The 16399-nt window shown below is 34.7% G+C and overlaps 2 protein-coding genes and 1 non-coding gene across 15 annotated transcripts; all 3 read left to right on the forward strand.

Annotated features, from left to right (window-relative positions):
* The first annotated feature begins 1178 nt into the window (after positions 1-1178).
* On the forward strand, positions 1179-1281 carry LOC147512305 (U6 spliceosomal RNA). The gene has a single exon (XR_015219709.1). It is a non-coding gene; the product is annotated as a U6 spliceosomal RNA (small nuclear RNA).
* Positions 1282-2679: 1398 nt separating this feature from the next.
* On the forward strand, positions 2680-7435 carry LOC147512306 (uncharacterized). 13 transcript variants are annotated; one of them, XM_086595287.1, is made up of 13 exons: positions 2680-2766; positions 3517-3543; positions 3626-3715; positions 3788-3895; positions 3967-4074; positions 4148-4265; positions 4486-4554; positions 4808-4987; positions 5126-5422; positions 5510-5605; positions 5772-6083; positions 6171-6453; positions 7206-7435. In XM_086595287.1, the coding sequence occupies exons 6-12, from the start codon at positions 4221-4223 to the stop codon at positions 6297-6299; spliced, it is 1128 nt and encodes a 375-aa protein (XP_086451413.1). In that variant the 5' UTR covers positions 2680-2766; positions 3517-3543; positions 3626-3715; positions 3788-3895; positions 3967-4074; positions 4148-4220; the 3' UTR covers positions 6300-6453; positions 7206-7435. The 13 variants fall into 13 exon arrangements, with proteins under 13 accessions (XP_086451413.1, XP_086451406.1, XP_086451408.1 ...); XM_086595282.1 differs by lacking the exon at positions 4486-4554 and having other exon boundaries at positions 2732-2766; positions 4808-4974; XM_086595286.1 differs by lacking the exon at positions 2680-2766 and having other exon boundaries at positions 2779-3543.
* Positions 7436-10943: 3508 nt separating this feature from the next.
* Positions 10944-15932, forward strand: LOC147512307 (uncharacterized). The gene is made up of 6 exons (XM_086595295.1): positions 10944-11238; positions 11321-11383; positions 13802-13918; positions 14864-14990; positions 15149-15266; positions 15567-15932. The coding sequence occupies exons 2-6, from the start codon at positions 11374-11376 to the stop codon at positions 15618-15620; spliced, it is 426 nt and encodes a 141-aa protein (XP_086451421.1). The 5' UTR covers positions 10944-11238; positions 11321-11373; the 3' UTR covers positions 15621-15932.
* The last annotated feature ends 467 nt before the right edge of the window (positions 15933-16399 follow it).

Here is a 16399-nt window from a genome sequence, read left to right on the forward strand (position 1 = left end):
AGTGATAAATTGTGGCACAGCGCTAGAAAATACAATGGAGACTGTTATGCTAGGAGTGCTTTGATGTTATAGTTGGTCCTATTTTAATAAATATGTCTTTTTTAAGCAAAGAAGCTTAAGTCAAGAAAAACATGAAATTGAGCCATTCATAGACAAATGGAGTCTATATATATCAAGAAGTAACGACATGCCATCAATTGAATGACGTATCAAGGAACATCTGCAACAAAAACGAAAAGCATGTGCCCGTGAAATCACCACTTGTCAAATGGTAGATAATTTCATCACTAACAACTCGACACGTGGTGATTTCATCAGTTCAATTTCAACTCGTGTTTTTACTTTCAAGAATCTCATTTTTAGGATTTACCTCTTATCATAATTGGGTAATTAGGGTTTGGTCCTATTTTTACCTAATTTTAAGTCGCGTGACAATCATGTTCCAAGGGTATTCTGGTTATTTGAGAAAATTGAAGAGAATTAAATAGTTTGACCACGACAAATGAGACTCACAATCAACAGATGGAAATAGGATATAAACCTAATAATTGATAATTTTATGGCAAAAGTCTAAATACCCTATAAAAAATAGGACTAAAACCTAAATAACCCTTGTTTGATCTATTTTCAGGTAGAAATGGTTTTACGTTAGTGATTTATATGATTTACTTGGATGCATTAGTTATTCATTCTGAACGTAGATTAGCGGGAAGAAAAAAAATCATTATGAACTTTATGTACGAAAGTTTTCACACTCCAGTAACACGTTTCTTGACCATTCTACATTTCTACACAAAGACTGGTACCAAGCTGCCAAAAGATCGAGGTTCTTGGCTCCAAGCAGGAATAATTAAGATGGCTTGCTTGATTTCATTGGGTGTGCCGTGTGTGAATTGAGACTTTGAGAGTTGCGCACTTGATCATATTTGCTTTACTGTTATTATGTTTGGTTGCTTCTAAGAAAATGGTTAAAATGGATCTGCTGAAGAACAATTGGAGGGTTAATAACAGCACACTTAGATCTTAGGACCTCGGTTAATACGGTAAACCTCAGCCAAAAAATTGGCTAGAAGAGGAATCTACGAAACAGATGAAAACTTGCAACACAAATAGTCCCACATCCACCAGCGAATAGTCCGCCGAAAGTTTTATAATATGTCGAAGTGCCTCATGAGTTTGTCCCTTCGGGGACATCCGTTAAAATTGGAACGATACAGAGAAGATTAGCATGGCCCCTGCGCAAGGATGACACGCACAAATCGAGAAATGGTCCAAATTTTTTTTTTTCTGAAAAAAAGAATAACGATTCTCTGTTGTAACTTTTGGTTTATTACCGTACCCTTAGCAATCACTCAACTACTTGCTCTCTTTATTACCAATTTGTAATCGAGTTATTGTTCATATACTACAAATCACAAAATTAGCTCGCTGAAGTTTCAAAGATGCAAGTGGAGTCCATGACTAAACCTGTGAAGTACTTGCATCAGTTGCATGCCATCTTTCCCATTATTCAACCACACATACACAAAGGGATCACGATGCATGGTTATATTATTGAAGTTATTAAATTTCTTAGTTTTTGACACACACTCTCGTTCATTTCATTTAGCAATCTTTGTTGCTTGGCAATAGGCGAAAATTTCCTGTACTGGTATGGTCCTAAAGGACACTTTGCGGTACGGCGATCGAACTTGATTTAGTCAAGGTGATTTTAAACAATAGGAACGGAATGTAGGTGAAACCCGAGTTTGAAGATCATTTTTAAAAACTGTTAGAGAATGGATCGCGCGGAAATTTATAGGAAATACGAAAGCGAAAATGAAGATTATGAGAGAATCAGAATGTTATAGGTGTGATTTTCTTGAATTGCTTATTGATGTTAATCAGGTGACTGACAAGGACAAGAGGTCTCTTGCTAATCAGGCGTTATCGAATTGCTTATTGATCATAGGATCTCCATAGAAGATACACCACCAAATCAGCATATTTGAGACACTTTAAGTAACCCTGGTCAAGCGTCTTTGCTATCGACACGTATACATGTGTCTTTGTTCCTAATTTCATGGGTCGTTTGTTCACTCATGCACGTGAGTATCATCACGTGATAAGGTTTTGTTCCAAATACATTTCTCTCAAATTTCTCTCTTAAATTTAGGGGTGACTTCGATCGGATCATAACCTCCTTCGAATTTTTCCAAAAAATTTCGGTCCGATCCAATTTTTTTCGGATTCAAAATATATTTCCAATTTGTTTGTTTTCAAAGATCTCTTTACTTTCAATTATTTTTGGAATCATGCACGTGAGAAAACCATCACCACAACACCAATAAGGTTTTCAACCAAATAACATCACATAGCAAGCATTGCATTACTCAGTTGAGGTCCTGGGTACCTTTTTTTCGTGTGTGGAAATTAAAAGCAAATTTCTCTTTTGTAAATTTGCTCAATAAAACACATTTGGGCTTTTTGGGAAGTTTTTATGTTTTTGTTTTGTTTTGGAAGTAAAAAAAAACTAAAAATGAATGAACCGCCAATAGTGAGATAAGATTTTTTCTTTTAATATCTATTTTTTCTTTTAACCTTTTTTTTCATTTTCGAATTTGTGTCTCCTCCTTTCGGTCGGATTTCGGAAAAATCAAATTCGAGAGAGATTAAATTTCCTCACATTTGGGTGAAATATTTTTCTTCAACCTCATTTCGAATTTGTGTCTCCTCCTTTCAGAGAGCGATTTGAAATCAGAAACCCTAGAATCTCCAAATTGAAAGGTTCTTCTCTCAATTTTATTCACCGTCCTCTCATTTCTTTAGCTCACAAGCAACGGTGATAATTCAAATTTTCTTGTAGATTGTTATCAGTCCATTTATCAATCAAGCTCCAGGATTCAATTCATTTTACAGGTTTTGATTGAAATTCAATCAAGCTTTAACTGTGATATGCTTTGTTATTTTTTATTCAAATCAAGTGTATGTAGTTCCAATCTGTTGTCATTGTTCATATTTTGTACTGAATCTGAAAATTGATTTAGCTTTGAAATCGAGTTTTGATTCGTTAGGGCTCACATTGTCCAGATATGTTTATATTTGATGAAACAAGTGTATATCTAAGTACCTAACTGCTATCAATCCCTTGCATACTTAATCGATTTTTTGTTAAATAATTAGTAATATAAGTACCTGCTTTAATTTCTTTGCTCTCAGTTCTTCTTATATTTGTTGAAAAGTAGGAACCATTGAGTACGCTATTTTATTTATTTATTTATTTTTTAATTTTTTTTTTTTCTGATTTTGGATAAATGTTAGATTGTTTTAAAAGTGGGCACTGTTTGTATTAGTCTTGTTTAGAGATAACATATCATTTAAAAGTTGTTTTTCGCTATTCAAGTTAATTAAGCTTGTATCTCTAAAATCTGAATCATATACTCCCTTACATCTTGAGCAGTTGTTATTGTACATCTGTTCATTTGTTATACTTTTACAGACTTATAGTATTGTGAATAATTTCTTTCATTTCTTTAGGATATGGCAGACCTTCAGAGCACACAGGTATATTTTGATAACTAAATATATGAAAGTCACTAAGTGTCATCAAATATGCTATTCACTATTGGTGTTGTTTTATGTAAAGAGCCCAAGCAAAAAGAGGAAAATGGCTAAGAAAGAAAAAGCTCTATTACATATTGTTATGCCTAGAGATATTAATGAAGAAATGACAGAGGTAATATCATTAACTAAAAGTACATAAGTTTTATGAAGTATGTCGATTACTAACGGTTTGTGTTATATAAAGAGCCCGGCACAAATGAGAAAGAAAACAAAGAAGGAAAAAGCTTCAAAATAGGATGTTTTGGCTGGAGATATGAATCAAAGAATATATAATTCTACTTCAAGGGGAGAGGTAATGTCATTACTAAAGGTATACAAGTTTTACGAAAATTTCGTTTACTAAAAGCTCGTATTACTTTGAAGAGCTCAAAGCAAGGGACAAAAAGAATTGAAAAAGAAAAGGCTTCAATATATGCTGCGTTGACTAGAAATGAAAATGGTGGAGTACAATTTATCGATTCAACGACAAAGGTATCTTCATTACTAAATTGCTAAAGTCAATCAATTTCATTGAATATGCTATCTACTAACAGTTTGTGTTAAGGGCTCAAACCAAGGTACAAGAAATGTTGAAAAGGGAAAAGCATCACTGTATGTTGAGAGGGGAAGTGAGATAAATGGAGCATGCAAGTCTGATTCACTGGCTAATCCTGTTACTACAGGTACTTGAAAATTAATTGGCCAATATATATAGTCTAAAATTATATACATCTTCCTTTTGTTGAGTTATTTGACTGATCATCCACTCCATACATCTTCCTTTTGTTGATTTACTTGACCAATATGTAGTCTAAAACTATGTGAAACACCTACCTGATCTTACGATTAAAAATCTCGCTAAGTTACCATTACCTGATCGCTTAAAGTTATTCCCAATTTCAGGATCAGGTGTTAGGATGTGCCATCAAGGTTCAATGCCTTCATTTATATCACGATTTTTTTAGCAACTTAGTGGTAATGAATTTTGAGAAACAAGCTTAACCTTTTCTTTAAAGTTAATTCATCGATAATGAATTCTGAATGGGTGTACTTTATCTTTTTCAGTCGTCATCAAGTGTTTTCCAAGTTTAAGCTAGCATGATGGATGATCTTCTAGTACATAAACTTTTCTCTCAATCACATATGCATAGCATTTTTTCATGGAAAGAACGAAAATAATTTTTGGGTTCTTTACTTGAAGTGATTGGATTTTGTGATTGTATAGGAAATAAGAAAATTGAATTTGATGCGGATGGACAAGCAGTTGGAGATGATTCGTATAGCTATTCCAGTGCACATGGTGGAACCGCGAAAACCCATTGTCTTATATTTTATGAAAGTTTTAAGGATGTGCCTTCTCAGACTAAGAGATCGATTTGGAAGAAAATTAAAGTTAGTTTACGATGTTAAGTTCTTAACATTAACTTTGTTGTCTTTCTACATTGGTGCATGGTTTTTATTAGGAGCAAGAGAGTGGACCCTGTTCTTGATAAAGTGAATGGATTTGTAAATGTTATTCTCAAGTAAATGTTATGTTGTGCAGGATGAGTATGGTATTGCTGAAGTGTACAAGAAATGTCAACTCAAGAAGTTTGCTAAGTCTTGGAGGGAGTACAACCATCGGCTTCGAGTTAAACATTATGATAAGTATGACAATGACGATGAAAGAAAGAGGCACTGCCCAGAAGGAGTGAAGCGCGAAGATTGGGACAGGTTTGTGGATAATGAAGCAAAACCTTCTAGGAAGCGAATGCGGCTAGTGGGCAAGAACTCAAGAAAAACCTTGAAATTATTACATACATCAGGAAGGAGAGGAGCAGCAAGCACCATCCATAATTTGGTATGTTCCTTTACATCTCAGTTTATGTGAAGCCATAAAACCAATTTCTATTCTAAACCGGTTATTATATACTTTTTTTTTTTCCAGAAAAAGAAGAACCCAAATATTAAGATCACCCGAACACATTCATACATGGCTATCCATACATGCAAAGATGGTTCTTTTCTTGCACCGGAGAGGATGGTGGGTTATTTGATATTTAAGTTGACTTCATATTCTATAATGCAGGCAAGAATCTGTATGGGCGTGGCAATACAACTTTAGACAATATTGTAAGGAATATGTTCTGAACTTTTGATTCAATACAACTTTAGACAATAGATTCACAGGTGTTTTTCTATTGTAACAGGCAAGAATTAATGTTATAATTGAAGATGACCCATCTAGCATTGATTTGGACTTGGACAATGATCTAGTTGCACTAGTATGTGGTCCCGATCAATATGGTCATGTGCTTGGTATGGGTGTTGGCGTGTCAAAAACTTCTCTCATAGCATCAGGTCCTGCTAAAGAGAAGCTTCACCAAGAGACTCAACAACGCACTATGGTTGAAGAGCGGGTTGGGACTATAGAGAAACATATGATTACGCTCACCCAAATCCTGATGGAAATAAAAGATCAATGTACAAAGAGCGCTGTTGCTGATACATCAACATCTAGTGTACTTTACTTAACTTACATTTGCTGGATTTCATAAGTGCTTTTTGCTTAGTTTGATATTCTTTGCTAATGTATATTTGTTTTGTAGGTACGGGAACCAACAAATACACAATCCCATGGAAACTATTCACATGGTATGCAGTTGTGTGAATTGTTGAACGTGCATAGGGAAGTGGTTGCAAAGGGACGAGCAACAAAAGCGAATGTTTTTTGCTAATATGAACGTTGATTCCTCCCTGGAAATGTACAATGTCCAAGTTTCTCTTGTCCTCAGTCGTAGCAAGAGATTGTTTGGGTCAAAAAAGACATTTGAAGAGCTAAATTTTCCTACAACAGTCAAATGGCCAACCATTTTTACTCGTTTTATTTAGGTATGACGTTGTTTATTATCTTTACTCCTATATAACTTAATATATTATGATGTTGGCTCTGCCCTTTTATGATCAGGTTATCTTATGTCTTCAATGTAGTCTATTTTGTCTTTGGTTTATATTTGGCATGTTGAGAAATAACTTTTATATATTTTAGTTGACGTGCTTCAATTTGTTCTTTTAGATTTTTAGGGAACTTTTTAGCTTTTTACATTAGTTCAATGTTAGTTAAATAGTGTCTTTTGTGATAAGTGAGCTATCATTTTCATTTAACACGATCTTAAGTCTTAATTGTCTACATCTGTTTTCAACCTCTCTATTTTTAGGATATTGAGGACTTCTAGACGAAGTCTGTAGTAACTTCTATATACTTCCCTTGCTGGAACTTGTATTCTTTTTGAATAGTCAGTGAAATCATTACTTGCCTAGCAACCTCCCTCTAACCCCAGGAATAAAACAAGTATGCACATAGTTCGGTGTCCACCTAAATTTGATAGTGACTCTGGTTTGGCGTAGATCCATCATGCATGAGAATCTGTACAACTGTGACAAAGAATATACACCATCTGATTCTAGGTTACATTTATGGAGTTATTTTTAGGTTTTTCTTGGTCGTGTATGTAGAAGACTGAAATCAAGAAAATTGATTGTCCTTTAAATTCTGGTCACTCCTATAGATCATAAGCTTATTTGATGAAGTAACTGGATTTGGTTGTTGAAGTTATTAATTTAAAATGTTCCTTGTGAATCAGGTGAAGAAAATGGCAATGCGTGCAATTAGCAAGTTGTGGAGGATTTGGGCATTTAGTGAGCTGTGGAGGATTTAGATCGAGGCAACTAGCAAAGCGAAACTTAGTAGGAAAATAACATTTTTTATTGTTGTAATAGGTGATTCAATTAGCTCAATACTAGGTGATTGAACTACATACAAAACAAATGTTCTGGAATGCTCATTTTGATATTCATATAATATTTTAGTGTCTTGGCATTGCTTTATTTGGAAGGTTACTGTAGGGTTATTGATTATAGGGAAGCTCTAGTGAGTCTGAACAACCAGGTTTTTGTGTTATTTTTTTAAAAGAACCCCAAAGCTATAAAAAGACATACAATGAAACATCATTTTACAAGGCAATTTGGTGAGCCAGATGACACTTTTGTATGTGTCTTTTAAAATAAAAGACAGCCCAATAAACGGGTCATAGTCCGATGCTTTGCCTGTGTCGTTCTTCATGAGAAAAGACGCACCAGAATGTGTCTTTCCCCTACAATTCTGTTGTAGTGATACGGTTGATGAATTCCAGAGTCCAAACAATGTACCTAGCTGGTAATGAAAAACTACCAGTTTACTCGCATTGACACGCCCACTTCTAGCAACTCATACAGAATGGAAAGATAAGGCAAAAAAGAGGTTATCTATTTTATTCGATGAACAGAAAAGAGGTTATCAATGGAGTTGTACTTGTTCATTTCAAAATGTTACCATACTATTCTCAAATTTACAGATCATATCTAGACTGAATTTTCTTCTTCTCTTGCAAATAAATATGATCCTTTATTAATCTCTGAGTATTAAGCCTCCAGGGGTACGGTGTCCATTGTATGAAGTGTTGCAAAGGAATTAAAATGGGCAATATAATCCTTCATTCAACCCAATATAGACTTAATTATTCCAACAAACCAAACCTAGCAATTCACCGTGACCCTAAAATATGGGAAGAAGATGTTTTATCTATTAAACCCAGAGAGATTTGCTGAATGTGTGGTGACGGCTACAAACCGACAATAAGTAGGCTTATCTACCCTTTGGTTTAGGACCTAGAACTTGTGTTGGTATGAACTTTGCAATGACTGAAGCCAAGAATGCCCTTACGATGATTCTGCAACACTATCAATTCACGCTATCGCCTACTTACGTGCACTCCCCAGTAATCTACATTGCTAGTCGTCTGCAATATGGAGTTCAGCTCATGGCTCATGCTCTTAGGTTGCACTATAAAGATATACCAAACCTTCCAAAGTTGTAGCTATATACTGTTTGAAAAATGTGATGGAACTGCATGCTCTGTTTATGCGGCAGCCAAGTCCCAACAAAAACTTATTTATTGTGTCGTGTTCAAAGATTGTGCTATCTAATTTTCCTTGTTACGACATATACACATATAGTTTATTAGTCACTTATTGTATTTTTCCTTGCTATACCAAGTTGAGTTGAGAGTGTGATCAACAATCTATTCAAGTTAAGTACATGTGTATGAACTATGATGCTAAAAGAGCATGTTTTACTGCATCCATTTCCTAGACTAACATTTTCCAACTTAAGGAAATGATGTATAATTTTCAGGTGCTTTACTGCTTTAGCATTATCTATCGATGCAGTTACTTTGTAAAATTATCATCCAAAAAGGCTTTGTAAGAGTATTTCCACCTCAAATTGCCAACTGAAATTCAACAAGCACAAAGCAGAGATATAAAACTACCCCAGCTCGCTTGCTCAATACGTTCTGATGATATGCAACAGACTGACCGAGCATAAGCAGGATGGGTCGTCTGAACGCCAGTTATTGCCCAAGGCAAAATTTACCAGCAAGGTAATGAAGGAAGATGGACCATGACGTCCATGAGTTGTAAATAAAAGGCTTATTATAGTTGTGAGATACAATAAGTAGCCATGCACCGTATTGCTAAGTTAGCATCGAGCTAAATCATAGTATGTATATGTTGAACTGGGACTAAGTGAAAGAAATAGTTGTTGGAGTAAATGTCTACTTAAATCACTCATATTACGAAAGTTGAAAGTTGAATGTTGAGAAGTTGAACAACGCTTAAAAAATAAGTAGTTAAGGAGTACGAAAGTTGAAAGTTGAAAGTTGAAACTGGGCTTAAACACTCTCAATTTTAAGCCTCATGCAATTTGAGGGCCGCCTTGGCCCAACTCTCAAAGGCCTGCATTAAGACCCTTACAACTTTTTTATGTAATTTTATTTATATTTTGTTAAAAAGAACGGTTAGTGAAAGTTGAATGTTGAGAATATGAACCGTTGAACAACAAACTAAAAATAAAAATGATCCTTGAGTAGTTAAGGAGTAGGGGTGTAATACCAAAAATTTTTGACCCTCAAAATACATCATATTGCCCTAAGGGCACCTGGCCCAATCCATGGGCTTTGAAATATGTATAGAGGAGAGAAGGGACCTCAATTTTAAGCCTCAATGCTAACCTTTAAAATTTTTTAAATCTTGTATTAACTTTCAATTCTTGTGAAATTGGCATGGTGGAAGTGTAGATAGCCCAAGACCCGTAGGTTCCGGGTTCGAATTTGTAAGAGCATCTCTAGGTGGAGATCCGTGGTCTTCTTCAAATTTGAAAAAATGCTTTCATTCCTAATAATTTTATTTATATTTTGTTAAAAGAAGGTTTGGATTAGTGTTTTGTATAGACTTTGACTCCCACGCCGCCAAGATGTATCTGACGTTACATAAAATATCAAATTCAAAATAATAAATTGTTCTATTATCAGGATATGAACCGGGTCACTTCTCCATATATAAACAAACAAAAATAAAAATATAAATCAGAGTGATGTGATATGATCCTTGATATATGGTAATGAAGTTTTTAATTAATTTCAACTAATCAAACATAAGTTATTCTACAACCTATAATACCACATCATATTTTTGGTTTTATATACATCTTATTGATTCATGAAATACATCATATTGGCATATAAAACCTAAGAATGAAACTTTTGAATTTTATTATCTTGCAAAATTTAGTCAAATTATTAATTAAGTACATTAACCAAAGTCAAAATTGAGAAAATATATTATTTAAACGTGATAATTAATTTATAGCGTATCAATTTAGCACTATTATACTGTAAATAAAGAATTTAAGAGAGTAATCAAGCCCGACCCTCAATTCTCTAAAGAAAGTGCCGAAGTAAGGGTTAGGGTTTTACAATTTTAACATTGCCCTAATAGGCCGGCCCGTTTTACACCCTTATCAAGGAGTAAATGAGTAATGAGGTCTTGGAAAGTTCTAAAATATGACTGTACAAAATGATTATATTAGAACATTCAACAATAAACTTTTGTTACTTTCAAATAAAAGGTATATTCTATCATTCTATGCAAGAAAACATACCTTTTAGTTAGGTGAGTTAGTACTAATTCACACACTTATCAGTCTTAAATTATTCAGGTAACAGGTGATCAATCATCTTATTTTATACTGTGGAATGTTCACTCACTACTTAGAAATGAAAAGTGCCATTTTAACGTTAGACAACTCCGAAACATTTGCAAATAATCCTCAGAAGTGCACCCGATGTTTATTAGCCAATTCAAAATGCTCAGTTGGAATCATTTCGTGATCGTTGGGTCTGACAATTGACATGGAAATAAATATAGGCTGATCGATTAACGGTATCTACATACCAAAAGAATATCCACCATACTCAATTATTTTTGACTCCAAAAAGTGAAATAGAATTAAAATTAGCAGAGAAGCTTCTCCCTTAACTTTTTGTTTAAAAAGAAATACTAAACAATTATGAAGTAAATGGTGGGACCAGCAAAAGAAAAGTGGCCCACACATTTGATTATTTATTTGATTATTTATTTAGGAAGAAAAGATATAAACGTAACGAGTGGGTAAAGTTTAATTGTGAATGAATAAAACCACTGGTAGACTAGAAGAAAGTAGATAAAAAACCGGTTGTTGGGAGTCTTTAAGAAGGCAGAATAAAACCATTTTTCTGAGGATAGGTTTCTTCTTCTGAGGTAACGTTTATGTATCATTCAATATAAATAATTTTTCTAGGTTTACACTGGGGGAATGTAATTCTTATTTTCCTTGAAGCAGATACTTTATGACTAATTGAGGAGTCCTTGTACTGAAATCATAGCCCCAAAGAAATGGCTCAGAGTAATACACCTTTTCTTCATATATATTTATGTATTTATTTAGTCTTAATGACCCGTGGATGTTTGTTTTATTTAGTTAATGAGAGAATTCTATCAAACCAAACAAACACCGTGCTCGTCACTGATGTATCTTTCATCCAACCCATATACGCCTCAAATCTAGGTTTAATGCATTTTAGCTGCATGCCTCAAAAGTAAAGAGATCCTATTCTGCGGAGGAGTAAATGCAACCCTGGTCAATATAAGTTTTTTGAGATGTATGTGAGTAATATGACTCATGTCCATGGCTTTTTCTTTAGGTCCTTAAAGCTTTGGCACAACTTCGTAAGATATGCGATATATATTGTTGATATATAAGCTGATTAGTATGTTTCATTGGTTGATTTTTCTGAAGTGCGTGTCTCCGTAGTTGTAGGTGTCATATAGCATAAGGTTTGAAAAAAATGAGATGAAGAGCTATTTAAGGTTGGAAATGAAGTTGTTCATTTGGGGTGTTTATATGTTGAATGGGTAACCATACAATGTCCCATACAGTTAGATGTGGTGAAGATTAAGACATTGAGACCTGCTCCCTCGATTTTTCTTGTTAACTAATTGCTTAAGCAAGATGAGCATTCATCATTTAAGACGAGAATTGGAATGCCAGTCAGACCTTTGAAGCATCTAGTGGAGGAATTTTCAATAATTCCTTATCTCCATTTTGCAAATGACACCACATTTATCCCTTTTTCTCTTATTTAGTGGTAGAAAATCGTAGGTAATGTTGGTTCTTGGTTAGGCTTCATAATAATTCAACTTTCTTAGGCTTCATATAAGCTCATCCAGAATTCTCATTGATGATGGTGATTTGAATCAATTTTATGATGTAGCAGAATATTAAGGGCGCAGTTTCTATTGTTTTCCTTCGTGTAACCTTCCATCAGTGGTTGTAGTGCATACATAGCATTTTTGGATCTACTTGCTAGCAACTCATGAATTTTTGACCAAGTGGTAAGCTGAGGTTCTAAAGGGGGAAGAATGACTTTGGTGGGTAGCACTTTTAAAACTCTTCGCCGTAGTATCTCTATTTCTGATGCTACTATACCAAATTGAGAAAGTTTTTCTTCGGAAGGAAATGATTTTGGAAGGCTGGTTTGTTAATTGTAATGCAAAGCGCTTAGGCTCATGAAAGCTCAATCTGTGGTAGTGGAGAAGTGAGGGGGTACTCAAAAGTTTGTGGTCATTTAATGTCTTCAGTGACCTGACAGAAATATTTGTGGAGATATTATCCTTGGCAGATCTAGCAACTAGGTGGAGAAAAATGACTGTTGCATGTTCTTAAGCCACTCCATGTGGTGTAAAATGTACATTATTAAGCGAAAAATCTATAAATTATTAAATGAAAAATATAGTAAAGAAATGGGAGCTTGTTCAATTTAATTGTTACATGTTTTCGTAATTTAATTTTTTTGGGAGGTTCCACAACATTGGCTTTGTTAGATGTTATATATATTTTTTTTTCCTTCCTGAAATTATTAACTTGTACGTTGTAATTAGAATAGCTGTTTTCCTTGTGCTTTAGACCTAAAATTTTATAACTCCAGGATAACTTAGTTGATTCTATATGAAAGATTTCTCTCATTCGGTTCTCTCATGCTAGCTTGAATAATCCTTCTGAACCTCCTAAGTTCCTAGTATATACTGTTTTCACGGTCCACATTTTCTAATCACTAATCAGCTTGCCAAGATCCTCAGTTGATATATACTTTAAAATCTTATTCAGAACCCTACGTCTATCAAACGTTTTCGTGTCATATGTACTTTGACACGTTAGAGCACATGTTGACTCTTGTCTATATATTACTTGAAATTGAAGAAACAGTATTTCTGTTAGATATATGCATCTTCTTCTTATGTAAATGTTTTGTGATCGATATCATAGGATGTTCTGCGACATGACCCAGGGTGGTTTTCTTAAGGTCAAATGGGCGAATGTGATCTAATTATCCAAAAAAATTAAGTGTAACAATCATCAACATTTGCTCTTCCAAAAGGTTCTCGTATTTGTGTTGCTCACATGTAATTTGACACATTAGGACACTTGTGGACTCTAATAATATTTGTTTTTTTTAGAATTTGTTTTCTCATGTCATGTTCTCTTCTACTTGATATTGAATTATCATGATAGTACATTTCTATTTACATCAAGGTTGAATCATGTCATGCTCACTACATAATCCATGTTGTAATGGAAGATTGTTTCTCCTGCTCTAAAGTTTGTAACCTTAAATTTCGCGTCCAGAAACCCAAATTTGTAGGCCTTCATTTTGGGTATTTTACATACAAACTAAAAAGAAGATCACGTGAATTTACAAACTGGATATGTAAAGTACATAGTATCTTAGTGTATATTATAAATGAGCCCTTCTTGGTGTAACAGATGCTACTGTTGAGGAGGTGACAGGTTTAAGAAATGGGCTTGAGTTGGGGAGAACGGTTTCAGATAAGCACCTTGACCTTTTGAGGCCATCAGCTCGATATCTTTCAGTGTCCAAAGGTAGTGATCCATCAAGAGTGTCTTAGAAATTAGGACTTCTTTTGGCTAGTATATTTTGCAATATGTACTCAGGGACGTGATGCAGGACTTCCAATGTTTGTAATTGAGGGTTTGGTAATATGCTACAGTAGCTTTAGAACTTGTTTTTCGATTTAAGTAGGCTTACCAACTTTTCTTGCTATTGACAAGAAAAACGTTAAAAGATTTTTGTGTAGGAAATAGGAGCATCTATGATTCTTGTTGTACTTGCACTCTTTTCTCTCGCAAATATTGTTTCTATTGATTAACCAGATTCAAAATACCTATCTAGTTTAGAACCCCGGTATTCTTCAATCTGAATGTCCTTACCTAAGTTCGTCTTCTTTGTTCTTCCTAGAGTTGAGAGAGATTGCATTGTGGAACACTGATGTTTATCTCCGCTTTCTTCGCTTGAATTCCTAAGTGATTAGGATGTGTGGGTTGATTCTAAGCTCAAACGAAAATCGAGGATAGGCTGTTTTAGTGGCTCAAGATACTTAGTTATGGGAAGTGGGAAAATGAAAACAGAAATGTTACAGGTTGCAAGTAGTTGCTAATTCCTGCATTTCCTTCTACTTAATGTTGATTGGCTAACATTATTCGGTATGTTAATTCACTTGGAAGCTTTAATTTTTACTTTGTTACTTGGCAAAAACCTAAAATATCTTATCTGAACCATCATAACTGCTTCCATAATAGACCGAACAAAGTGGACCATTAAATTATATGTGATTCCTTACTTTTTTATGTTTGATTTGTTTCCTACTGTTCCATGGTGACCCTTTTGTGATAAGAACATTATTTATTTATTTATTTTTATTTCTTTATTGGTACACAACCATTTTACTTACTAGAATTACTGATACATGCACCGGTTTAATTCACCATTGTCTGAAACAGAGCTGAGAGATGTTTTAATGAATGCAGGGGAAGATATTGATATTTCACAACGTGAAAAAGGGAAGTACACCCTAATCAGAGATGCAGAAGACTACCAACCAGGATTATATGATAAACCCCTTCCATGTTTTGGCTGTGGAATAGGATGGTTTTCGTGAGTAGACTTCTCTTTCCCTTGCATTATAACTTTTCGCACAACTTCCCATCTCTTTGCAGTTTCTATTAGGTTCAGTGTTTCTACCATGTGCTATTTGATTATGATTCTGCACCTTGTGAACTATATTAAGCTTAAAATTGCACATCTCTTCGCAGTTTTTTACTAGGATTTGCATTCCCGCTAATGTGGTACTATGCCACGATTCTCTACTTTGGGAACTATTACCGCAAAGATATAAGGGAGCGACCGGGCCTTGCAGCCTCTGCTATTGCTGTGAGTATCTCTGCTGGATATATAAAATCAGAAGTAGGGGTTGATAGATGATTGTCAACTTGTCAAGGTTTGCCTTTTAACGATGAAGAAACACGGTTAGGATATTGGTCTTTCTTAAGCATATAGTTGGTGGAGCATACTTATTCCTTTGGTAGAGAGAGGGAAATGAAAATTTCGTGCAACTCAGAGAAAATGGTTTATATTCTTAAGAGTTTGCATTAGACAAAGCATTTATCTACTTTTGACAGAAAGTTTACCTTGTAGTACACATCTTTTAATGGTGTGCCATAATTGTTGCAGGCACTGGTATGTTCTGTTGTGCTCCTGATTACAGTACTGGTGCTTATGTTCTAGTCCTTTTCAATCTACTTATCGACCTTCATCTTCAGTCTGCGAGCCTCCAGAAAATCAGGGTTAATTGAGTGTAGATTACCTGTAATCCTGTATTGGTAGAGGAGCAAAGTGAATATAGTGCCTTAAAGGGAATGTGTAAATCGATAGTTTTGTACTTGATGACCTGTTTTTTTTCTTTTTTCATATGGGAGAGTGTATATTAATATGTACATACACTGCATTGCTTAGTATGGAACATAAAGTCTCATGCCTTGGTAAATGCCATGATCACCTAAATCAACACCAAATAATAAAGAAAAAATCTTCTTTGTAGCTGTTCTTATTCCTTTTTACTCAGAATGGCAGTATCTAAATGTCCAGGCCGGAAAACAGTTCATTTCGGTTTTTATAGATTTTTTGATTGACCTTTTTTGCTCTAACTTATTTTTGCTATGAAGCCCATGATTAATAGGTAGTCGTTAGGCAAGTATGATGATCGTGTTTACAAATTGGCATATAAACGAAATTTGGAACCTTCTGTACGTTTCCTCTCTACGAAGGAATTACATTGGTTAGAAGTGAGTAACTTGGTAAGGAGCTGAATATGTCTGAATCGGGTAAAGCGCACTGATCTAACGTCAATTACTCAACAAAATTGTAAGCATGTGGCCGTGCCCAGTTATGCTGGGGAGCTTTGTTTCTTACACGGCTGTGAACCGCTGCCATTACCATTCTGTCCACCAACGCCCCTTCCACCTTTACCACTAAAGGCGTGGTAAAGGTACTAATGGTCTTAGTTC

Source organism: Coptis chinensis, chromosome 3, assembly GCF_015680905.1.
Source record: "Coptis chinensis isolate HL-2020 chromosome 3, ASM1568090v1, whole genome shotgun sequence".
Lineage (NCBI taxonomy): Eukaryota > Viridiplantae > Streptophyta > Magnoliopsida > Ranunculales > Ranunculaceae > Coptis > Coptis chinensis.